The following is a 24,945-nucleotide window of genomic DNA, read 5'->3' on the forward strand; positions in this document are numbered from 1 at the left end:
GAATAGGTTTGCAAAAGTTGTTGTGGTGAGTGAGATAGTAAAAGTAATGAGGTATAAAAGTAATGAGGTATAAAACAATTGACTTGCTACAATAAGGACCCAGTTGAGATTATTGAACATAAATTGATAATGAATTTAGTCAGCATGGTTTTGTGATTTTCTCCAGTTTTGTTGGGTGGTATGTGAGAAGGAGTGAAGACAGTGGATGATGGGAGTAATTCAGGGCTGAGGCTTGTGTGTGTGTAGAACTTCTACCAATCAGTAACTCTGTGTGTATGTATGTATATATTCATGTATGTATATATATGTATATGCATATATGTATATACACAAATACATAGATAGGTATTGATATGCATGTGTATATAGTATGTATATAATACACATATATACATATATGTATACAAATGTATATATATACATTTTTTCTAATCATTTAATCAGCAAAATTCTGCCTTCTTATTCTCCCATCTCCCGACTGAGACCTAAAGAAAAACACACTCCATTACAAACATATATAATTGATCGAAACAAATGTCAACATTAGCTATTTTTTTTGGTGAGGCAATCGAGTCAAGTGACTTGCCCAGGGCCACACAGCTAATAAGTGTCAGGTGTCTAAAGCCAGATTTGAACTCAGGTCCTCCTGACTCCAAGGCTGGAGCTTTATCCATTGCGCCACCTAGCTGCCCCAACATTAACTATTTTTAAAAATTGTATCATCTGTAACTCTCTCTCTATGTATGTATGTATGTATGTATGTATGTATGTATGTATGTATTTTTACTTCCTTTAACCAGTTCAGATGATAGTGAGGTTGAATTGTCAGCTGTTCCCCTCACCATGTTTTCCTTATTTGTATAAATGTATACTTGTACACCTTAATTACTTGAGATAATTTCCCCTAACCTTCTTTCCCTTGCACTAACCTCCCCCTCTTCCCTTGGCTTTCTTCTCCACCTTTTTCATTCTTCTTTTGAGATCATCCAAACAACAGAATAATGCTCTGTCTAATTAGGTTCCCTTTATGATCCCTAATGATGGTAAGGCTCATGTATCGCATGTATCATCTCCCTATATTAGAATGTAAGCAGTTTCTCCTTGTTCTGTCAATTGTCATTTTTTGTTCATGTTTACCATTTTGTTTCTCTTTACACTTATTTTTGAGCTTCAAAGTTTCTCTTTGGTTCTAGTCTTTTCATGAGGAATGCTTGGAAGTCCTCTGCTTCAATAAAGATCCATTTTTCTCCCTGTGGGATTATACTCAGTTTTGTTGGGTAAGTTATTTTTGTCTGTAAACACAAATCATTTCCCTTCTGGATTATCATATTCCAAGTATTGTTTTTTTTATAGTGATAGTTGCTAAATCATTTATGATTCTGACTATGGCTCCTCAGTGCTGTAATTCTTTCTTTTTGGCCTATTACAGCCTGGAAATTTGTTCTTTGACCTGGAAGCTCTGGATTTTGGCTCTGATATTCCTAGGAGTTTTCATTCTGGAGTTTCTTTCAGGAGGTGACTGGTGTATTCTTTTTATTTTTGCTTTGCCTTCTAATTCTAGGAGATCTGGGCAGTTTTAAGATTTCTTGAAATATGTCCTCTCTCTCTGTCTGTCTCTGTATCTGTTCCTGTCTCTGTCTCTGTCCCTGTCTCTGTCTCTGTCTCTGTCTCTCTCTCTTTTCTTTTTCTCTCCCTCTCCCTCCCTCTTCTTTTTCCTTCCCCCTCCCTCTCCTCTCCTGTCCTCTCCGATATCCAGATAGTCTGATGATTCTTTACTTTTTCTTTTGACCCATTTCCAAAAACTGACAGCAGTTTTGCTATGACATACCTTGCATTTTCTTCTATGTTGACTTTGTTTTAATACTTATTGTTGTTTCATGTAGTAATTGGCTTCTATTTGGTCCATTCTAATTTTCGGGGGAGTGTGTTGATTGGGTAAGGTTTTGTACCTCTTGCTCCAAACTGTTAATTCACTTTCCAGTTTTTTCTTTTGTAGTTCTCACTTTTTTTCTAACTTTTCCCTCAAATAATCTCATTTCATTTATAAATTTTTAGAACTCTTGCTTTATATTTTCCAGGAATTCTAATTGAGTTTGTTCTTAAGCTATGTTTCTCCCTGAGGCATTGATTATAAATGTTTTGGAATCATTATCTTCTTCTGAGTTTGTGTTTTGAGTATAGCTGTCACCATAATACCTCTTTATGGTGGGGTTCTTCTTTTGTTTACTCTTTCTTCCGGTTACTTCCTGACTTCAGACTTGATACTAGGACTGGGCTTTGTAGCATTTTTAAAGAGAAGTTCTGGGATCCTCTTGCTGCTTTCTTGGATTATTTAGTATTGTGTTATTCTAGGATCTCAGGGATAGGCTGGGGGCCTGTAAGCTTTCAGTCTTCCAAAGTGGTTTGCTCCATGGCAAAGTATGATTGCAATCAGGCCTCATTGGCCTGAGCCCTGCAAGTTCTTGACCTGAGTTTTGATCAGAGCAGCATAGAATGCTGTTGGACTCAGCCCCTATCAGCCAGCTAGGAAGTTGATCTGGCTCCATAGAAAAAGAACTCCAAGCTCCTCATTGGCCTGGGACTTCTGTTCTTGGTATTACAACTAGATGCTAAAACTGAGATCCTGCCCTGCTCCTGGGATCTGAGCCAAACCATTCCTTCTTAACTTTCCTGTTTCTAGAAACACTACTTTGGGCCTCCCAACCTCAGAATGCCACCTCCCTAGACTGACTCCTTTTATAGTCTCCCTTGGATCTGTGACCCAAAACTGAGTAGTGGGCAACAAAGCTGCCAGTTAGCACTTGTCCCTATCACAGAACCCTGATATGGGTCTGGGTCTGAAGTCTCCTCTTGTCCTGGTGCACACAGCCTCTCCCTGGGTGCTCTGAACCTAGCATGCTCCTGCTCTAACCCTGGCTTCAATGTCTGAAAATCTGTTTCTCCCTATGCTGATATGGGCTGGACAAATGACTTACTGTGACTTTTTCTGAATTTCCCCATCAGAATTAAGTCTAGTGCACTTTCTAGATCTATTTGGAGGAGTTATGGGTGGGATCTCAGCTTCATTGCTTCCTACTACTCTGCCATATTCCAATCAGTAACTCTGATCAAACTTATCATCTGGGGATGGGGAAAGGGTGGGTCACTGAGCTGTTAAATGATATGCCCAGAGTCACACTGGTAGCAGGGGTCTGGGGGCAGGATTTCTTGACTCTAAGACCGGTTCTCTGGCTGATGTCCCTTGCTGCTTTTCTTGAGAATAAATGTTAATCAAATTGTGAAGAGAAGTTAGAAGGGATTTTAAAAAAATTCCTAATTCTCAGAGCTGAGTCACTCCTCTTGAAATATTTCAACTCCTTTTCTCCTTCCCTCTCCCAGGTCTGGTATTCAACAGCAAAATTCAAAGAGTACTTATTAAGCACTGATTATATGCAATCCAGGGCAGCTAGATGGTGCAGTGAATAGAGCACCAGATCTGGAGTCAAGAAGACTGATCTCCCTGAGTTCAAATCTAACCTCAGACATGTACTAGCTGTATGACCCCGGGCAAATCACTTAACCCTGTTTGCCTCAGTTTCCTCATCTGTAAAATGAGCTGGAGAAGGAAATGGCAAACCACTCCAGTATCTTTGCTAAGAAAACCCCAGATGTGGTCATGAAGAGTTGGGTGTGACTGAAAATGACTAAACATATATACATATATGCAATGCATTGTGCTGGGCAGCATGTATGTATGTGTGTTTGTGGAGATATGAAATAATATGATATGATAAATAAGGAAGCATTTCAAGGTAGAATGACCTACCTAGGAGGTAATGTGTTCCTCCTCACTAGCTGTCTTCAAGCAAAGCCAAGATGATCACTTGCTGGGGATGTGATAAAAGGGACCCTTGTTCAGGGAGAGGTTGGGCTAGATTTCCTATAGGGTTCTTCCAGCTCCAAGTTTCTGTAATTCTATGACTTTGAAAGATACAATTGTTGCCTTCAAGGAGCTTCAGTCTAGTAAGAGTGATAAGACATTTGCACAAGAATAAATAAAATACATGCCTGTGATTTTCTCCCTCTGGAGGACTCCCTAGGGAAGGATGTTCTCTCTACCAAAGTAGATCAGTAACTGTTCTACAATTTATAGTTTTGGAGTCACTGAGAAATTAAATGCCTTGCCCAGGGTCAAACAGGCCGTATGTGTAAGACTTCAACTCAGATCTTTTTGACCCTAAAGCTAGTTCTCCATCCATTACACCATGTTTCCCACATTAATACAAATTAGAATGTGGTAAGTGAAGAATACATAGTGTTATGAGATTAAATGGAAGACTATATGGTTGTGGGATTAAAGAAAGTTTCGTGGAGGAAGCAACATTTGAATTGGGAGTTGAAGGATGGTTAGGATATCAACAGAGAGAGATATAAGAGAAGGTGTTTCAGCATCACAATGAAAGAGGTGTAAAATAGAGGATGAAATAGAGTCATAAGCTGTATGGGACAAGAGAAAGAGGAGGATTAAAGTGACTCAAAGTTATGATTGTGGGTTAACTGGGAAAATCACAGAACCTCAGAACTGGATGGGACCCCCCAGGCCATCTAGTCTAATCTGTACCTGTATAGAGATTCCCTCTAGAACATTCCTGGCAAGTGGTTATCAAACTAGTAAGGGTGAACCCATTATTTTCTGAGCCACTCAAAAGGAGCAGAAACATGAGAGTCAAAAGGAAGATTTAATAATAGCAAGCATTTATATGATGCTTTAAAGTTTGCAAAGCACTTTCCAAATATTATCTTATTTGATCCTCACAATAACCCTGGGAGGTAGGTGCTATTATTATCCTCATTTTACAGATGAAGAAACTGGGGAGACAGAAGTTAAATGAATTGCCAGGGTCACATCGTTACTGTCTGAGGCTGGATCTGAACACAGATCTTCCTGAGTCTAGGTCCCACTCTTTATCTACATCTATCTATACTCTATGGCCCAGCCAAACTGACATACCTACTTTTCCTTATCCACAACACTCCATCTTTCAACATCTTGCCTTTACATACATTATCTCCCATGCTTAGAATGCATTCCTCTGTATCCTAAACTCCATAGCTTCCTTCAATATTTAGCTCAGGTGCCACCTCTTACATGAAGCCTTTCCTGAAATCCCTCCCCCTAGCCCCAACCCCAGCCACTAGTGCCTCCTCCACACCAAAAATTATTTTGTAGTTATTTACTTGGTTTAAATCTTGTATCTACAGTGTTTAGTATAATGCCTGGTACATAGTAGCAACAGTTCTCATCTTTTCCTGTACCTGCATGGGGCTGGTGGCCTGGTATGGCTCTGGATCTTCATCTCGTCTTTGGCACAATCTTGGTTCTCTGGGTGCTAGAATACTTGTGCACCCCTGCATTCCTGGTCACAGACCTCTCTCTGCGTCTCCCTGTGGTGAACTTGACTGGAAAAATCACTCGCCGTGCTTTATTTTCTTGTATTTCCCCAGCAGAATTCAGTCTGGTGTGGAGGAGTTGGGGGGCGGGGTAGTGGAAGTGGGTTTCAAGCTCTCCCCCCAAGAGTGAGATAGAGAGATAGTATCTATCTGGGAGGGGAAGGACAAGAAGATATTCACAGGAAGATTAGGAGAAGAGGGAAGTGGGGTAGCCCTTTTTGTCACTCATCCCATTAGCACTGTTTTCCCTCAGCCATCACAGCCTCAGATGCCACCATGATGCTCGACTGGAAGCTCTTATGTTATTTAGTACCACTCAAGTTATTTGGTAGGCACTTAAAAGGTTAAAAGGATTTTCTCTCAAAGTTTTGTTTCAAGTGAAGCCTCTTTTTCATCTCTTGAACGATGTTTGAGAACCTCTGCCTGACACTCTTCAGTCTTTCTCAGCTGTGGGTACTTCAGAGTGTCACTGTCGTCATTGTAGACTTAGAGCTGGAAATTAGATATGATCAAGTCCAATCTTCTCAATTTACAAATGAGGAAATTGAAGCACAGAGATGTGAAAGGCCTTGCCCACATGTTGTAAATGGCAGAGCTGGGATTTGAACCCAAAGCCATTATTCCTGGACTCCCAGATTTCTGCAGTTTTTCCTTACTGTCTTCCCATAGGGCATACCCACAAAAAAAAGCTTAGTAAAAATCAATATGCAAGAAATAAAAAGATGGGAGTGCCCAGGAAACAATGGATAAGGTAAAGCATTGCAGTGGATGAAAAAACTGGCTTAGGGAGGTTATGTGATTTGCTCAAGGTCACACAGGTAATAAGCATAATAAGCATTGAACCCAGGTCCATTGACTCCAGAGCTAATTATTTGTTTCTGTTCCATCTAGTCACTCCAACAGTATCTGACACCTTCTTTCCTCCTTTCTTTCCCCTACCATTTACATCACTGTATAACTGAAGTCAGTTGTGTGTATATACACACACAAACACTTGTGATTATATAAAATTGCATTTGTTTGTCTCCTTTCCACCACAAGAATGCAGAGCAGGGCAGGTATTGTGGTTTGAAAGCAGAAACTAAATCTTAAACTTAAGTCTGTGGGCTGAGTTAGCATCAAGACCTGACACTGACCAATGGCCCAAATGGACCTTGTGAGGCGAAGTGTAAGTGGAGCTTTAATGATAAGAGTGGAATGGCTTGGTGATGGACCCCATTAGAGGGACACACGTTCCGGTACAAAGGGATGTTCTCCCATGTTTTTCTACTTCTACTTCATCTCAATTCCCAGGGATATTGATCCAGCTTTTGTTTCCCTGTTGCCTGGTAAACATGTTTCCTTCTGCTCTACTTTGAGAAGAGCCTAAGGCACTGCTTCTGACAAAGAATGCAGCACCGTAGAGAGTCTTGGAACATGGGTAGGGACAGTTTGTCTTTCTTCGCATGCTCAGGACTTAGCATAGTGATTGGCCCATAATATATGTTTAATTGCTAACTAAACATGATGAAAGAGAAAGATGCCAGTGCAAAGTGCGAGTGATCCCTTGTGCATCTGGACCTAGCAGTTAAGAATCAGAAACTCGAAAGTGGGCGTTGGGCCAGATGGCTTGAATGGTACCAATGTAGTTTATCTAATTTTCACCAGAGGGCGCTCAAAGACAGCTTAATCTGGAGTAGGTCTAGGTTTTCCAGAATCTTTGTTGAGTTCTTTAAGATCAACTTGATTCTTTCTTTTGGACACTGCTCTGACCATTTACTTCTAAGCACGAAGAGGAGACAAGCCTCCAAGCTCCTTCAACTCCTCACTCTTGATCAGACTCTATCATCTTCTGTTCCATCCAGAAACAGCAGAGAATAATCGAACAGGTGCAGGCAACTGGGTTCCAGCAATCAGTCAATCAGCATTCATTTATTAAGCACCTACTATGGGCCAGACACTGTGCTAGGTGCTAAGGATATGCATACAATGATTTAATCTCTCCTGGCAAGGAGGTAACATTCAAACGTCCAGGACAACATGTCCACATGTAAGTATATAGAGAATAAATAAAAAGACTGAGCAACTTTCCAGGAGAGGTAGATGGCAGCTCCCAAGTTGACTGGTGCCTAGTGACCAGCATACCAGACCAGCTCTTGGGTTCAGTGTCTGCAGCTCCACCCTGCCTGCCGCTGCCCATGAACTTAGAGCAGAGCAGGCCATGCCCCATTTCTGTTGTGCCTGGCCTGGGAAATTCACGGACACCATCCCAACACACAGTGGCACTGCAGGAGTAGAAAAAGGGCCAGATATATCTGGATCCCTGCTTAAGGATTCTGGCCCACACACCTGCACCTATTTGTAGGTAACCTTTTTGACAGTTGGTACAAACCTCTACAACCAAAGATATTCATTGTAAAAGGGCAGAATTGTTATAGGCAACACTTTGAAGTATCCAAGTTTGGTGAGTTTATAAGTGTGTGTAAGTATGTGTGTATGTGTGTATGTGTGAGCCTCTTTGTGTGGTGTTTTCCTCCCTTTTTGGTCTTTATAGCCATCGTGGAGGCAGAAGGCTTAGGTGCTATACTTAGAGTCAGGAAGACTTGGGTTCAAATCCCCCTTCCTCTACATATGAGCTGTTGATTCTGAGCAGGTTAACCTCTTTGAATTTTAGTTTTCTCATCTGTAAAATGAGGGGTCATATGACCTGAGGGCATGCGCAGTGCAAAGTGCACGTGCTTTGTGTTCAGAACCAAGGCTGTGGTGAAGTTGCACGTTGCAACATGGGCAGAAACTTCCAGAAACGCCTCAGATTCACTATTCGTTTGATTTTGAATTAATTTTTGGTCATTGTATGTTCAGAAACCTTTTACTGTTGCCAAATTTTTCATGACCCCATATTGGGTAGCGACCCACAGTGTGAGAAACTGTCCTATGGAAATGGGAATGTAAAATCTTCCAAATCATGGTGAAGACTACATTTCATAAGGAAGAACTTATATGTGTTTAACCATTTAAGGCTTGCAAAGTGCTTTCCCCAACAACCCTGTAAGGTAGGGAACTGAAATATTATTTCTCCCATTTTTATAAATGGAGGAACTGAGGTAGAAAATCTGTAGAGGAAGGAGCTTAGGATTCTGAATTAGAGCACCTACATTCAAATTGTGGTTCTGTTGCAAGATCATAGACAGAGAGCTGAAAGGTGCCTTTGGAGTTGAATTCAGCCCTCTTATTTTCTTAGCTGAAGAAACTGTGGCCCTCATAGATAAAGTGACTTGCTTAAGGTCATACAGACAGTAAATATCAGAGCAAGGTCCTTTGACTCTGAATCCTGTGCTCTTTCCACTGTACCATGAGAACTAGGTGACTGGGTGCTGTTTCCTAGTCCAGAGGTCAAATACGAGGCCCCATGTAGCCCCCGGCACTCCTGAGTGTAGCCTGAACCAGATTAAAGGTAATTGAGAAATATTTAGCAAAATAAATAGAAATACAATAAAACACAGATAATTATCATTTAAAACAAGTCAGTCCCTGCAGAGATTTGTATGCATCGATTAGTGGCCCGTTTCTTTTTGAGTTTGACACCATTGAGCTAGTCCAAACAGGCTCATTCAGAAGCACAGACTCTCCAAGATGGAAGACTCTCCAGCATAGAGGCCATCAAGTACCATCTGAACCTAGACAAAAGACTTCTCTCCTGCATCATCGAGCAGAGTTCCTCCCTTTGTCTGAAGATCTCTAGCCAAGGGGCACTCTCTAAAAGGGGCATTCTCTAATGGATGGGATGGGGATCCTGCGGCCTCGAGGCCACATGTGGCCCTCTAAGTCCTCTAGAGCAGCCCTTTGACTGAATCCAAACTTCACAGAACTTGTGAAGGCCGCAGGTTCCCCACCCCTGTAACCCTTTAGAGAACCGATGCCACTTTTGGATGACAGTTGTAGTTAGGACATTTTTCCTTCCACCTAACCGAAATGTACTTTTCCTTCACATCTAACTGAAATGTACCTTCCTGAAACATTGACCTATTGCTTTTAGCTCTTCCAATCCTCAGGGGCCATGTGGAAAACTCTAATCCCTCTTCCACGTGTCACCCCTTCCACATGAAGAAGGTAGTGTAGCCCACTTGAATTCAAATCCATCCGAATAAGCATTTGTTCAAGGACTGGGTGAGGGGCTGAGGATACAAAGATACAAAGAATAAAAAGAAAAAGCAAAAAAAACCAAAAACAAAAACAAAAATAAAACCTCAATCTTTGCCCTTAAGGAACTTGCCTTCTGCTGGGAGGAAACCATATGTAAACAGACATGTAACCCACTTGATCATTTGAGGAGAGAACCATAACAACCAAGTTGTGGGGGAGGGGTAGAAAAAGCTTCCTGTAGGAGCTAGCACATCAGCTGAACCCTGGAAAGCTAGATATTTCAAGAAGCAAAAATGAGGAGGGGGCGCATGCCAGGCAAGAGGGACAGCTTGGGCAAAGATTTGGAGGCAAGAGATTGAGTGTAGAGTTTGGGAAACAGCAAGTGGCCAAGTTGGCTGGAACATAACACTACATGAACAGGAATGATGTACCATTAACTTGGAAAGGTAGGTTGGAATTATTTTGTGAAGGGCTGAGGAATTTACATTTTATTTTATAGGCAACAGAGACTCTCTGAGGATTCCTGAATAGGGGAATAGCATGGACTTACACTGTAGGAAGATAATTTTGCCAGCTCTGTAGAGAATTGGCTGGAGAAGGGTGAAATAAAAAGTTAGAAGGTCCTGTCGGGAGCCTATTGTAATAATCTAGGAGAAAAATGATGAGAAACTGAATTAATAACAAATGCTAGCATTCACATAGTGCTTTAAGGCATGTAAGGTACTTTGCATATTTTACCTCATTTGATCTTCCCAACAACCCTGTGATTATTAGTACTCTTAATTATCACCATTTTTTCAGATAAGGAAAATGAATCAGAGAAAGGTAAAGTGACTTGACCAGGGTCACACAGATAGTGAGTATCTGAGGTAGGAGTTGAACTTGGGTCTTTCTGCCACTTCTCACAGTGGTTGTGCTGGAGAAGGGTTCAGATGTAGTATTGTGGAGATAGGATTGACCCAACTTGGCAACAGATTCAGTAGAAGAGAAGGAGAGTAATAGTGGAGAATTTAAATTAGGTCCAATTCCAAAGAACTGGAATGAGGACTCTATGAATTCAAGGAGTTTAAAAATGAAATGGAAACATGATCAGTTAATTTCTTTCCATTGGTGGCAAATGCCTGTCTTAAATGAGTGATTATGCATTAATTAGTTAATTATATGATTAAGTAAGTGGTAATTTCAGCCTCAGCATCAGAATTTATGGTCAGATGAATGGTGGGAAAGGAAATCTGTCCATAAGACATCGATGTCCAAAACCCTTCCTCAAGGGTATATATATATTTTTACAGCCAGCTAAAGACTGTAGTAGGATGTTGTGGGCCTTCAAATTGGTGCCCACATTGGGTTGATAATATAGCAGTTCCCCAGTTTGGGATTGGGTGGCAGGTCAGAAGATGGAAGCCCCATATCTGATGTGTTGGAGATAATCCCGCCTTTTGTAGGTGGTGTCTTTACGTGCTTCCTTTATGTGTTTCATTTCTGAACACGGTGATTGGTTGAAGGGAATAAGAGAATGAGATGAGAATATTTCCTGGTTGAACTCAAAACTAGTTAACAAGGGGACAAGGAGGATCTTACATAGGATGCCAGGTGTTAGACAGCCATTTGGGTCAAGGTGGATTTTTATCTTTGCAGTTATTATTGGGAGAAGAGGAGGACCAAGAAATAATTATCACAGAGCACAGGCCGATTGACATGGGCATGGATCTTTGGGGGTGGGGAGGGTGGGAAGGGGACCTGCCTCTAAATCATCTAGTAAGAGTTAGGAAACAGCCTTAGGTTATTCTCTCAGAGGGAAAAAAGGGCCTTATGTGTTTCCCATCCCCTCACTCCCACTTTAGGATTTTATGATAGGATTGGTAACAGATTCCGTGGGGGAGGGAGAATAAACTTCCAATACACAAAGATCCTTCACAGGCCTTCATTTTGAATATAGGTACATATAAATATATAATAGATACAGGTAATAAAACTATAATAATAAAAGTACACATAATAAATATAGGTATATGTAGATATGTGTGTGTATTTATATATTTTATAGCAAGCAATAAGGTGATACAGTGAACAAAACACTGATTCCAGAACCAGGAAGACCTGAATTCAAATCTGGTCCCAGACACCCTGAACCTGGAAAAATCCTTTAACTCCTGTCTGCCTCAGTTTCCTCATCTGTAAAATGGGTTAATAATAGCACCCACCTCCCAGGGTTGTTGTGAGGAACAAATGAGATAATGTTTGCTTTGCAAACCTTAAAGTGCTATACCAATGGTAGTTATTAGATATTTGTTTCCATTCTTCAGGGGGAAGAGGTCTTGAAGTTAACACCATTCTAAGAAGTGAACCTGTCCTTATACATACTATAATAAAATGAAGTCAGAGAAATCATAAGTCAGACACTATGAGAAAATTCATGACAGGCACAGTTTAAGATGACTCTGAGACTAGAAACCTGCTGAAAAACCTGGCCAACCAGAAGGATGCTGTCAACAGGAACAGGGAAAACAGGAGGAGGAGAAGGTTTGAAAAGGGGATGATAATTAGTTATGGCTTGGACATCCTGAGTTTGGGATGTCTATGGGATATCCAGTTGGACATGTCCCAAAGCCGCTTGGTGATACAGAAATGAACCCGTAACTGGGGGAGTCATTTGTATAGAGATAATGATGGAACCCATGGAAAGTGATAAGATCTCTGAGAGAAGATATGGAGAGAGAAAAGGGGGTCTCAGGATAAAGCTGGGAGGGGCTAGCTCTATCCCAATTGGGAGGCAGGACTGTAATGATAGTCTGTCAAAGGGACCCGAGGAATCATCAAACAGGTAAGAAGAGAAGCAGGAGGAAGCATCACATCACACAGGAAAGAGAGAGTAGAGTAGAAGGGGGGTGGTCCTCAATGGCGAATGCTCTATAAAGCTCAAGAAGGAAGGGGGCTGAGAATGGGCCATTGGGTAGGCAATTAAGACATCCTGGGGAGCATCAGAGAGGGAGCAGTTTCAGTGGAATGATGATGTTAGAATCCAGGCTGCAAGGGGTTGAGAAATGAGTGGGAGGAGAAGAAATGAAGGCAACGAGGGCAGATAGCTTCTCCAGGATACCACCCTGCCCCTCCCCCCACTTCCCCAGTTCCTTCACGTGGTCTTTTTTTTGCCTTTTTGCATGATCGTCTATCTCCTCATGCTGCAACACCCTCCTGCGGACACACACCATTTTTCCAATACCCTTCCTAAAAAGTGGTGTCCGCAACGACACACAGCACTCCAGGTGAGGTCAGAGCATGGACTAGTAAAATAATACTATCACCACCCTTGTTGTGCTTGAGATTGAATTAGCTTTTGCAGTTGCTCTGTCGCATTGTTGAGCCATATCAAGTTTGCAGTCCACTAATATTCCCAGATCTTTTTTTGATGAATTGTCGTCTAACCACCCCTCCTCCACCTTGTGCTTGCAAAGTTGGCTTTTTTTTTTAACTGAAGTCCAAAAAGAGAAAAAAAAGCTAGGCAAGGCTAACCATGCAGATCTGGCAGCAGTATACTATCATACCTCCCTTCTAGGAGCTGGCAGTACTGTTTCTGTTATCTCATGCCCACAATACCCTTTGATTCATCAGTCAGCCTTTTTAAAGTGCCTGTTATATGCCAGGTACTATACGGGGGTGCTTCAGATAATGAAGGGAAAAAAATCAAGTCTTTACCCTCAAAGAGTTTAGTGGAGGAAACAATTTATGCACATATATAAATATATACAAAATAGATACGAGAGAAAGATGAGGTAATTTTAGGTGAAAGATATGAACTGTGGGACAAGCTCAGGAAAGATCTCACGTCTGAGGTGCGGCTGGAGCTGAGCTTTGAAGGAAGCTAGGGATAGTAGAAGATGAAAGTGAAGAGTGAGGGCATTCTTGCTATGGGCAATGACTTGTGCAAAGACATAGGAGATGGAATTTGAAGTTTTTTGAACAAACAGGTGCCAGCTGCTGTTACTATTCAGTTTTAAAGATGTGAACACTGAAACAACAGATGTATTTGAATGACTTATCAGAATGTCTAATGGACTCGGGATTCCTGGCTCCCACCACTGCTTTGAAGGGAAAAAAAGAAAGTATCAGCAAAAAGGAAAAGAGCAGAATAAGGAAGAATAAAGGGGAATTATAAATGGAAGCTGTATCAGTTAAGCAAATTAGTTTCATAAGCAAATCAGTGATTCTATAGGGACAAAGTTCAGGCTGGGATTTTGAACAAATAACTATGAGAACAGACAGGTATAAGGCCAGGCAGAGAGTTCAGTTCATCTAGAAGGGAAATTGGGAAGCCTATTTAGAGTCCAGTAAGAAGCAAAATAAGGATGAATTTGTTGGGGCTTTGATTCTAGGGAGGGTTTTCGGTAGGTTCAATAGTTTATAATCTGAGACATTTAAATAGTTCTGGTTTCAGAAAAGAAGGAAATAGAGCCTTCAATAACATTTTTTTTTGGCCAAAATCACCCATTCCTTCAGAATGGTGGTGTCAAACTCAAGTAGAAACAGGGCTGTTGAATCAAGACTTCCAGCATTTCATATTTTTTGAAAAATTTTTTTCCAGCATTTCATATTGACTTAGAAAACTACAAATTAACATTATCTACATTCCATTGTATTTTAATTAATTTTGTTAAATATTTCCCAAATATATGTTAATCTTGTGTTTGACAATTCTGTTTTAGACTTTCCCTCTCCTCCTACAAGACTATTTTACATTAGCCAAGAAACCCTTGGTACTTCCTTCCCATCTCATCCCTGTGTCTCCATTCCTCTGTTTAGAAAGAAATGGTTTTCCCAATGTAACCCAGTCCCAAAGCCATTTGGTATGGGCTTCTCTCCTCACTGGTGGAGCTGAATGCTGGGGTTGGAGAGAGTGAGAGGGAGAAGAGCTCTTCTGTCTTGTTCAAGTCCTCTTGGAGTCTCCTTTGAGTTTTCTTCAAGTAGCTGAGTCTCTTCAGGCTCTCTGGTCACTTAGGTTTCAGGGCTGGGGTTACACCAAAGGACAAACCTTTTTTTCGAAGACCTTCAGTGAAGGAGAACCTGCCCACTACCCTTCTAGGCAGCCTATTGCACTTTTGGATATTTCTCATTGCTTGGAAGTAAGACTACAGTAAGCTTAAATTTGCTTCTGCAACTTCTATTCACAACTGCTAGACTGGCCTGGTCCTCGGGGCCAAGATGGACTAGTCATATGCCTCTTCTACCCAGCAGAATTGAGGACAACAACCAAAGGCTTCATTAAACCTTCTCTTCTCAAGGCTAAACATCCCCATTTCCTTCATCTGATCTCACATGGCATGAATTTGTCACGCTTCACCATTCTAGTTATTGTTCTTGGACACTTTCCAGCTCATGATTGTCCTTCCTAATATGAGAGGTCTGAACTGAGCACAATACTCTAGATGTCTAACTGGAGCACAGTACAGCACTTTGTGATGTTTAAAAAGTTTGAGAGACATTGTTTTAGGGTAATTTAATCATTTTATTAATAAGGCTAGCATGTTTATTAATTAAATAGGTCAGTGGCACTCTTGAATGCTGAAGACTCCTCATGGTGGTGGGCTCACAATTTATATACCCTTGGAAGAGTGAGTGTTCCTAAGGTTGGCAATTAACTTTGATTGGTTAACATTTAATGAGAGAATGAATATTATTATGAGAGGTGGATTACATTCCAATGAAGGTCTTATATAGTGACATGGATCATCCAAGCCTGGGTCAAAGAGATTTCTCAATTTTTGTATCACCTGTCTCACAAAAGGGAGAATCCACATTTTCCCAGACCTATCTGAGTAAACACAACGAGCAGGAACCCTCCCATTAGCCTAAACTTAGAATTTCTTTTACTCTCTTTGATTCAATTTTTAGCTTGGATAAATCTTTGAGAAAGATTTCCCCACACTGGGTGTTTTCTGGATGAGGAAGCAGAAAAGGGGAAACACCTTAGTCCTGATTCAATAATTAGTTACTAATATAAGAGAGAAATGATCATTTCTCTCAGTCTGCCTAATCCTAGACATTCTGCTCCTCTTTTAAAAAATAATGGATTCTATTGATACCTTTTTACATCCCCTAGATTTCCTTTCAGATCTGTCACTCTTCTCCTACCAAAGAGCCATCCCTTTTAATAGACAATTTTTTTTTAATGGAGGGGGGAAAAACCCCCAATCAGCATATTGAAAAAATCAGACATTTTATGCAGTGTGCGCCATCTGTAGGCCTCCACCTCTGCCAAGCAGTATGGGGAGGTGTCTTCTTACGTCACTTCTTGTGGGCCAAACTTGTTCTTTACACTTTTGAAATATTTAATTTTGATTTCCATTTCTATTTCCATTTATATAATCATAGTGTCTACTGTTTTCCTGACTCAGTGACTTCATTCTGCATCTGTTCATCTGAGTCCTTTTCATGCAGTCTGGTTGTCTCATTCTAAGTTTTCTAGCCCTTACTTTGTTTTTCCCTGACTTGTGATTTAATGGGTGGGGAGAGGTCTCTGTAAGGAAACTTACTCTACCAGTACAGGTCAGCAACTGATTTGCAGTTTATGGTCTTAGTGAATTGCCTTAGGGCACTGAGAAGTTAAGTGACTTGCCCAGGGTCACACAGTCAGTTTGTGTCATTAATGGGACTCAAACCCACTCTTTTTGTCTCAGAGGAAGTAGGTTCTCTATCTTCTACCCAATCTGCCTCTCTGGTTTTCATTAGAACTTGATAAATACAAACCAATCAATAAAGGAAAATCTACAGGCACAGACAGGTTCAGTCAAGACCAAATTACTAATTTCAGGAAAGATAAAATCAATAGAGAGCTAGTGCCTATGGGTCCTGTTTATCACCAGGCTTGATAGAAGAATGCAAAAGTAGAGACTCAGGTCTCTGAAGAGCAAGAATTAAGGCCATTGATTCAGGGAGGCAGGTGGTAGGTACAGAAGCATCATAGGGATTTTTCTCCCCTTGAGTCAGAAAATTACAATTTTTGAAATATATGACCCAACAAAACCTAGTGGAAATTGGCTGAATATTTTAGAACAACTGAGTATTGTTCAGCTCTGAAACCAGCTGTACCTGAGAATGGATAAATAAGTGATACATATTCCAGACACATTGTCTGTACTCTGTAAATATGAATTGAACTGGATCAAATTGAATGTGGAAAGTTCTGGAAACTGAGTCAATTTTTGGGAGGGTATGACAAAGCAAGCAGGGAATAAAAGGGAATTAGTTACTCTTCAGATTAACTTGATATAAATTCTGTGCAGATAAAGGACAGACTACATAACTGATTTCTTCTAATGTATACAGGGCTGTGAACAAGGTTCTAGTCCCAGCCCCATCCCGCAAGGCAGAACTCCTTGGTGACTTGTGAAAATCCTCCTTCAGATGGCCGGGACTGCAAGGCATGACCGGGAGATGGCGATCCAGGCCAAGAGAAGGCTTGCTACAGCCACAGACCCCATTGAAAGACTTCGGCTCCAGTGTTTAGCCAGGGGATCAGCTGGTATCAAGGGCCTTGGCAGGTAAGAAGGAAGGAACCAGTGACATCATGGTGTGTTGGCCAGAGCGCTAGACTAGCACTGGGGGCAAATCCTGGCTTTGCCAATAATTCAGCAATATGACCTTGCATCAGTCATTTTGATCTCTTCCCTGAGAAGCAATGTGACCTCAGGAAATCACTTTATCTCTTTGAGTCTTAGTTTTTTTATCTGCAAAATGGGGATAATTATATTTTTACTACCTACCTCAATCCAACACACCTTTTCTCAAGCACTAATTCTTCAAGGATTTAACAATATCATAAGGGAAAAGGACATGCAAATGAATAGCTAGGATACAAACACTATATACCACAATGTTCTGGCATTGTGTTAGATGCTGATGATGCGAAGAGAAGGCCTAGAAAGTCCTTGCCTTTAAGGAGCTTGTTTTCTACCTCAGACAGTTGTTGGAAAAAAGTTCTTTGGGATAATAGTCAGTGTGGCAAAATGGAAAGAGGGCTGGCCTTAGAGCCAGAAGACTTGAATTAAAAAACCTGGCTCTGCTGCTTTCTACCAGTGTGTGACCTTGGATAAGTCACTGACTCGTGCTGTGCCTTGGTATCCTCAGTTGTAAAATGAGGTGATTTGGCTATGACCTCCACAGTCCTTTCTACCTCTAAATCTATGATTTTATGAAACCTTAAAGGCTAATTAATTCTGAGTGATTACTCTTATTTTTTGCCTTTTGTCATCAGTAAAATAAGGGTGTTGGGCTAGATTATTTCAGAAGACATTTGCAATTTTGTGGTTCTTAGTGGCCATATCCAAAGGAGACTCTGCCATACCTGAAAAGGACCAGGTGAATATCCCAACCTCCCTAAGAGACAGTTTTATTCTTTCCATCCCTCCCCTTTCCTCTACTCTCTTAAATCAAGCAAAAAGGAAAAAAATCCTCAAAACTCTACCTAGGCTCTGAGTTTATCTTTCTTTGCTTCCTCTTTGACTCTGAAAGATAGTACATTTTTGAAGGGACAGTGGTCCCTTTCTCCCTCCATTTGTGCATAACTCCATCATCTTGTAGCCCCTTCAAATTGCTCACATAGAGTTACCTTTGATTCAATTAATCAATCAACAATAAGTATGAATTTATTGAGCATCTGTCTACCATATGCCAAGTACTATGCCAGATGCTGCGAAAAAAAGACAAAAATAAAGAAAAAGAAAAAAAAAGCCAAGCAATCCTTTCTCTAAAGCAGCTTATATTCTATCAACACATAGGACAAAAGTAGGTCTCTTTTGTTACCTTGGCAAGCACATAATTCTGACCCCAAGAAAAGGCACTGTCAGGAACCTGAGGAACTTCTTGGAACACTGAGGCATTCCCTGCTGGGTCTGACGGCTGCTACGTATTGGAGGGACCCGTGCTTGCTTTAGAAGGACTCGGAGCCTCAGCCGGCTGCACGATGGTCAGTCTGCTGCGTCTGTGCAGCGCCCCTGTGTTTGGAGCACAGCCCAGTGGGCAGAAACCAAGAAAAACAGGCATACAAGGGAGCTATAGGGACCAAGGAGAATAACGAATAGGTTTTTGCAGGTCAGAGAGGGGAAAGATGTTTGTTTTCCAGTCTTCATATAGGGTTGGGGACCTGGGGTTCAAGCCTCACATAGTGAGTTTGCAGTGTTACATTTCCTTGTGGATTTGCAGGTGAAGTTTGGGCACCCTGCTGGGTGAAGATGAAAGGCTGAGAGGGCTAGGCACTTTTTTTTTTTTTTTTTTTTAGGTAATTGGGGTTAAGTGACTTGCCCATGGTCACACAGCTGGTAAGTATCAAGTGTTTGGTCTGAAGCTGGATTTGAACTCATGTCCTCCTGACTTCAGGGCCGGTGCTCTATCCACTGCACCACCTAACTGCCCCCAGGTACTTTTAATATTGCAATACGAAGGCACCACAGTCACTGTGATAACCCTTCCATCCCTGGTGGAAATCTGGCTTGTTCACTGTCCACACTTACTGCCTAGTCAATTGTTTCACAGAGCTGGGTGAGGCTTCCTAGCGGGGTGGTGTTATCTCTGATCTAGAGCACGGAGGCAGAATTTAGCTTGTTTGCACCATGAGTACAGGAACTATACCTTTCATCTCCTTTTTATGCCCACTTCAGTACCTCAAATAACCTTACATTTATAAGGTATCTTGTGGTTTGTAAAGCGATTTACAAGCTATCTCATGTGAGCCTCCCCCAAACGCTGTGAAATAGGTGCTGTTTTATAGATGAAAAAAACTAAAGCCCAGAGACATTGAGACTTGCCCAGGGTCACACAGCTAATAAATTTCTGAGGCAGGGTTTGAATTCTCCTTCCTGCCTCCAAACGTGGCACCCTATGCTGACTGGTATACAATATGCTTTGTTTTTTTTTTTTTTGGTTGTTTTTTTTGTTGTTTTTTTTTTTTTTTGTAGGCAATCAGAGTTAAGTGACTTGCCTAGAATCACACAGCTCTTAAGTGTCAAGTGTCTGAGTCTGGATTTGAACTCAAGTTCTCCTGATTCCAGAGCCAGTGCTCTGGCTTAACTAGACATACCTTAATTCTCTGTTCCAGGAGGAAACTGGAGGCTCACTCTCTGTTAGTTGCTCTATCTAAACCCTTCACTTTGCATTTTATACTAAGGTGGCCTTTTAGAGTCCCTTCCAGCTATAAATCTTATGATTCTATGAAATATAAAAGATGCAAAGATCTGGCATTGTTACTTGTAGCAATAGAGAAAAAAAACTGCCATCTCTCAGGGACCCTTAAATGAAGGGTCACATGGCAGAGTGCCTGGAGTGCCAACCTTGGAGTTGGAATGACCTGGCTTCAGGTCCTGCTTCTGAGGCACAATTACTGTGTGGTCCTCCACAAATCACTTAACTTTTCAGTATCCCCAAGCAACTCTCTGAGCTTAGCTTGCCCAACGAGTTGCTGATCTCAGTTGGGGAATGGATTTTCACACTGGGAACATCCCTGCATTATAGGAAGAAAGAGTGAACATTCTTTTGGAGACCAAAAATTATGCATTAGTAATTTCCTCTTCTTTTTTTTTTCAGCCTAAGACAAGGTTTATTAGAATATCTATCATATTGGGCAGACTCTTAAGGAGTCTGAACGTTAGTAAGTTATTGGCTAGATTATAAGGATCTGACCAATGGCTAGATTATAAGAATCCCAGCAGTGGTTAGATTATAAGAATCTAAGCTGTAATTTCCTCTTCTTCAAAGGTAGGTAAGAGTCAGCCAGAGACAGTAATTTATCAAGAAGTAATGAATTCCCCTCAATTCAACAAGCATTTATTAATCTTCAGTGACAAGAATGAAACTTAGCCTTTCCCAATGCTAATCATGAGTGTGTTATTAGTCAGTAGCTTTTTGCTGTTGTTGTTCAGGTGTAGCTGACTCTTCGCGACCCCATTTGTTTGTTTTTTTTTTTTGTCAAAGATACTGGAGTGGTTTGGCACTTCCTTCTCCATCTCATTTTACAGATGAGGAAACTGAGACAAAGAGGGTTAAGTGACTTGCTTAGGGTCATACAGCTAGTAAGTGTCTATAGTTGGATTTGAACTCAGGTCAAGTGCTCAATCCAGTGCGCTACCCAGCTGGCCCTAGCTAAGACAAGTCTTCTCTCAACACTCTCCTCATTGTAAACGGGCAAGAGTATCACAGAATTGGAAAGTATGTAGCGTAGGAGATGTTCTAGCTGATGTTGTAACAGAATAGAAATCTACAGAATCCATGATAAGTGGTCAGCCGGGCTTCACTTGAAGGCCTCAAGTAGGGGTGGGGTGAGGAACCTACTCACTACATCCTGGGGTTCACCTCATCTGTAAGTGAGGGGACTGGACTAGATGACCTCTAAAGTCCCTTCCAACTCTAAACCTGGGATACTGGGGTCATCAAAGACCTAATTTCTGCATGGTTTGATTTCCTGCCTGTGGATGGTAGGTATTGCTGCATCTCCCAAATGAAAGACAGAAAATCACAATGTCTTTTAGCTAATGGCTCATCTCAGGGAAAGAACTTGTATCATGTCCTGCATGTGTTTTATTTTAAGTTCCATTTCCCTTTTTGAAGAAGTTTAGAAAATATTGTTTCAGTTTGGTCAGACCAGACAGAACAGAGGGATAACACTAGTGGTTTGTATTTATATAGTAGTTGGAGTTTTGCAAAGCATTTGACATGCATACATTATCTCCTTTCTGAGTGTCTATAATTTTATGATGAAAAACCTTGGCGTTGGTTTGCCTTTTTTTTTTTTTTTTACTCCCACGCCTACTTTCCTCTTAGTGGCTATGCGTATGTGTTTGTATGTTTGTGTTTTCTTCAGAGTATTTCGGATCATGGATGATGATAACAACCGAACCATTGACTTCAAAGAGTTCGTGAAAGGGTTAAATGATTATGCTGTGGTGATGGATAAAGAAGAAGCACAGGAACTTTTCAGCCAATTCGATAAAGATGGAAATGGGAAAATAGATTTTAATGAATTTCTTCTCACATTAAGGGTAAGTATCAGAGTACTACATATGTACTTGGTTTTCCAATTGTTTGCTCTATAATTTGATTTTTGTCTTTGGTACCTGTTGGTACACAATGAAGGTGATTAGAACTAAGTGACCTCTAATGTCCCTTCCAACTTTGAACCTGGGATTCTAGGGTCATCAAAGACCTAATTTCTGCATGGTGTGGTTTCCTGCCTGTGGATGGTAGGTATTGCTGCATCTCCCAAATGGAAGACAGATAACCACAATGTGCTTTAGGGGAGAAGAAAGGAGAAGGCTGCCTGGGAATTTCTAAGACTTAGCACCCTTTGGACCCTTTGGACCACTGGTGGATATGAGATACATTCTGAGCCCTGGAATTAGTAAATGAGTTCATCATACTCTGTACAGCAGTGCTTTTCTATGAGGTTTGCATTTTTTTCCTCTTCCTGTAGCCCCCAATGTCCAGAGCCAGGAAAGAGGTCATCATGCAGGCCTTCCGGAAGTTAGACAAGACAGGTGATGGTGTGATAACAATTGAGGATTTACGTGGGGTGTACAATGTAAAACACCATCCAAAGTACCAGAATGGAGAATGGACAGAGGAGCAGGTTTTCAGAAAATTTCTGGATAACTTTGATTCACCCTATGACAAGGATGGATTGGTAAGTGAAGCTCTTAAGCTAAGTGGAACTTGGCTAATTAATTTTAATTGTTCAATATGAAAAGGGACTGATGAGTTCAGAACCAGACAAATTTTCTATCATATCTGGCTGCGAATAGAAAGAAAGAAAGCAAGGAAGTACTTTACCAAAGTTTTAAAATGTTGACAAATACTAAAATACTAAAAATAACTAAAGCAGACAGATACGTTGTCACTGTAGCCACAGAAGGAAAACTCTTAGTTATCTGATCTTCAAGCATAGTGGGGGAATGGGCTGCTTTGTTTAATTATACATTAATCTGGTTAACAAAGAGTCACCATCAGTACCATCCATGGATGATCATTTTCTCAAGAATTAGAAGACAATAAAATGTATTCAACCCTGAAGACACTCACTATGCTATGTTTTAATCTCAACGATCCAATCTTTCTGAGCATAATTCTGACTGCATTTCAAGGTCTTCGGTTCTTCAAAGTTACCATTACCAATATCAACTTTTTGATTTTTAGAGAGTTGAAAGCAGCATTTCCCAGAGTGGTCCTTCACCCAAATTTGTAATTACTTTCTGTTCCCATTGTCTGCTCGTAAAGGACATCCTAAAGACTTGATTTCCTGGAAAAAAAAAACATTCCAGAAGAAGAAAAGGGGGTATACCTTAGTCACAATTCCCCAGACCTCCTTCTGCTGTTTGGTTTTCTTACTGATAACAGCAGCTGGGAAATTTCTTCCTAGGAGAATGTTCCAATCCCCTCATTTTACAGATGAGAAAATTGAGGTCCTGAGAGTCACAGAACTGGTAAAAGTGTGAAATCAACCTCTCTTTTCACGGGGGAGAGGTACATGCTAAAAAAAAGTTTGACAAGAAGGAAAAATGGAGATGGGAAAAGGAAAAATATATTATCTTCTGAAAGAGTATTCCCCAGCTTTCCTCAGAAATCTGTGGTCAGCCTTTATTATTAAATTGGCAGTCCCCAGCATTATGGAAAAAAGAGGCAATAGAATCTTTTAAATAAACAATCTTCCTTTTAGTTCAGAAAACTACTCCAGAATGGTAGGAAATACTCTAGACTTGGAGTTAGGAGACCTGAGTTCTAGTCTTCACTCTGCCACCAGCCGTATGACCTTGGATAAGTCACTTAAAAATATTTGACCTCAGTTTCCTCATCTTTAAAATAAGGGGCATTGACTAGATTTCTAAGGTCCTTTCTGACTCTAAACTTATTTAGCCAGCAAGTATTTTACTCATTGGTTCAACCAACAGTATCAATTTTCCTGTTGATGACTGAGTTTAACTTTTGAAGTATAGTGGCAAAAATGTAGGATGATATATTATCCTTCACATGAAAGAACTCTTTGCTGTTGTGGTGGCTGAAGGTACCAAAAGTAAACATTTTAATACCCAAGATTATTGGGTTTAAAGTAAGTGTTCCTGAAAAGTTTCATGTAAACCAAACTTTTTTTGAATTGTACCATGTTTTAATGGTACTAGGGAAACTCAGCATATGAAGGAATCCTCCACTGAATCCCTTTGCAAAATAAGTTATCAGCCCCAGATATTTTTTTTTACATTGGATTCTTTCAGAGTGAGGTGTGCCTTTGTGGAGTAGCCACCAAACTATTTTGAAGTTTAAGAAGTAGTAGTACAAAGGCAGGTGAAGGGCTAGACAGGGACTTAGAAAGTAAAGACTGGGAAATCGGGACAACAGGACAAAGCTATCTGGAAAACCAAGTGAGGAGAGTGCTGAGTACAAACATTAAACCACAGGGGAAACCAAATACTGGCAGACAGGGGTCTAGGTGGAAGTTGACCTTTTAAGAAGGAGTATGCAAATTAGTCATTAGGTAAATAAGCCATTAGTGAAACTAAGAGCTCAAATGATATTGATTTCAAATTTCACTGGATCCTATCCACGTACATTGAAGATAACAAAGTCACTGACAAATGTTGAATTCTGAGATATCTAACCAACTTTTTCTCTTTCTCTTTCTCTAGTTACTATTGGATTCCTCGGGGGATCTGCTCTGTGGATTATTCAGACCCAATTTTGTGTCCTCTTCTTTCTGTTTTAGGTGTTCTCTCTCTTCCTTTCTCTCCTTGTCCTCATTAACACTTACATTAGAAAGACACAAAGATGAAATTCAGATCATTATTACTCTTAGTAGCTACAGAAATTTAAAATTTAACAACAATGAAGGAGGTTGCAACTATAGGCTGCAGAGGGGTTTTTAAAAATTACTCTGTGAATTTCAGGTGTCCCTGCCATTCTTATTCCTTAAGATATAATTGAGGATTGACTAGGAATGTGAATTACTTAAATAACGACTCTTTCTGCACATATAAATGGTTGTACTCTTTTAGTTGAATTCTTAGGTAAAGTCAGTCAAAAAGCCAAGAAAATCACTTAGATAATTGGTTGGAATTTGATGACTTTTTTCCCCTACTAAATCAAATACTTAGGTAGTTAAACTGGCTATATCTACACATCTGGCGTAAAAGGCTTATGAAATAAGATAGATAACATTCTTTTCTCCTCTTTTTCAAGAAGCAAAATGGCCTAAACTCCAAACTTAGATGAAGGATCTCATTGGTTTAATAAAAGTGAGGATAAGCATGCATATAAAATTGAAAAAAAAAACCAGAAGCCATTTTTGTCTTCTTCTGCTCTTCATCCAGTGAAACATTTGCCTCTTATGAAAGCAGATAATAGAAGATCATTAAACTGGAA

At 40.5% G+C, this 24,945-nt stretch overlaps 1 protein-coding gene across 6 annotated transcripts in view; it reads left to right on the plus strand.

Annotated features, from left to right (window-relative positions):
• The window catches only part of LOC114032781 (calcyphosin-like protein), a 39,337-nt gene that overhangs the window by 5,372 nt on the left and 9,020 nt on the right, over positions 1 to 24,945 (plus strand). For 4 of the 6 annotated variants that reach the window (XR_003567908.1, XM_027848475.1, XM_027848264.1 and 1 more), the window contains exons 2-4: positions 16,876 to 17,090; positions 21,401 to 21,578; positions 22,010 to 22,219. Coding sequence is in view for 5 of the 6 variants with exons in the window: in XM_027848475.1 (XP_027704276.1) it covers positions 16,954 to 17,090; positions 21,401 to 21,578; positions 22,010 to 22,219 (525 nt within the window). In the remaining variant the exon portion in view is untranslated. Of the gene's footprint in view, positions 1 to 12,053; positions 12,076 to 16,875; positions 17,091 to 21,400; positions 21,579 to 22,009; positions 22,220 to 24,945 lie in introns of those variants that run through there. The other 2 variants (XM_027848343.1, XM_027848384.1) reach the window with 2 other exon arrangements.

The sequence above is a fragment of the Vombatus ursinus genome, unplaced genomic scaffold (genome assembly GCF_900497805.2).
Source record: "Vombatus ursinus unplaced genomic scaffold, bare-nosed wombat genome assembly UNPS02000255.1, whole genome shotgun sequence".
In the NCBI taxonomy this organism is placed as follows: Eukaryota; Metazoa; Chordata; class Mammalia; order Diprotodontia; family Vombatidae; genus Vombatus; species Vombatus ursinus.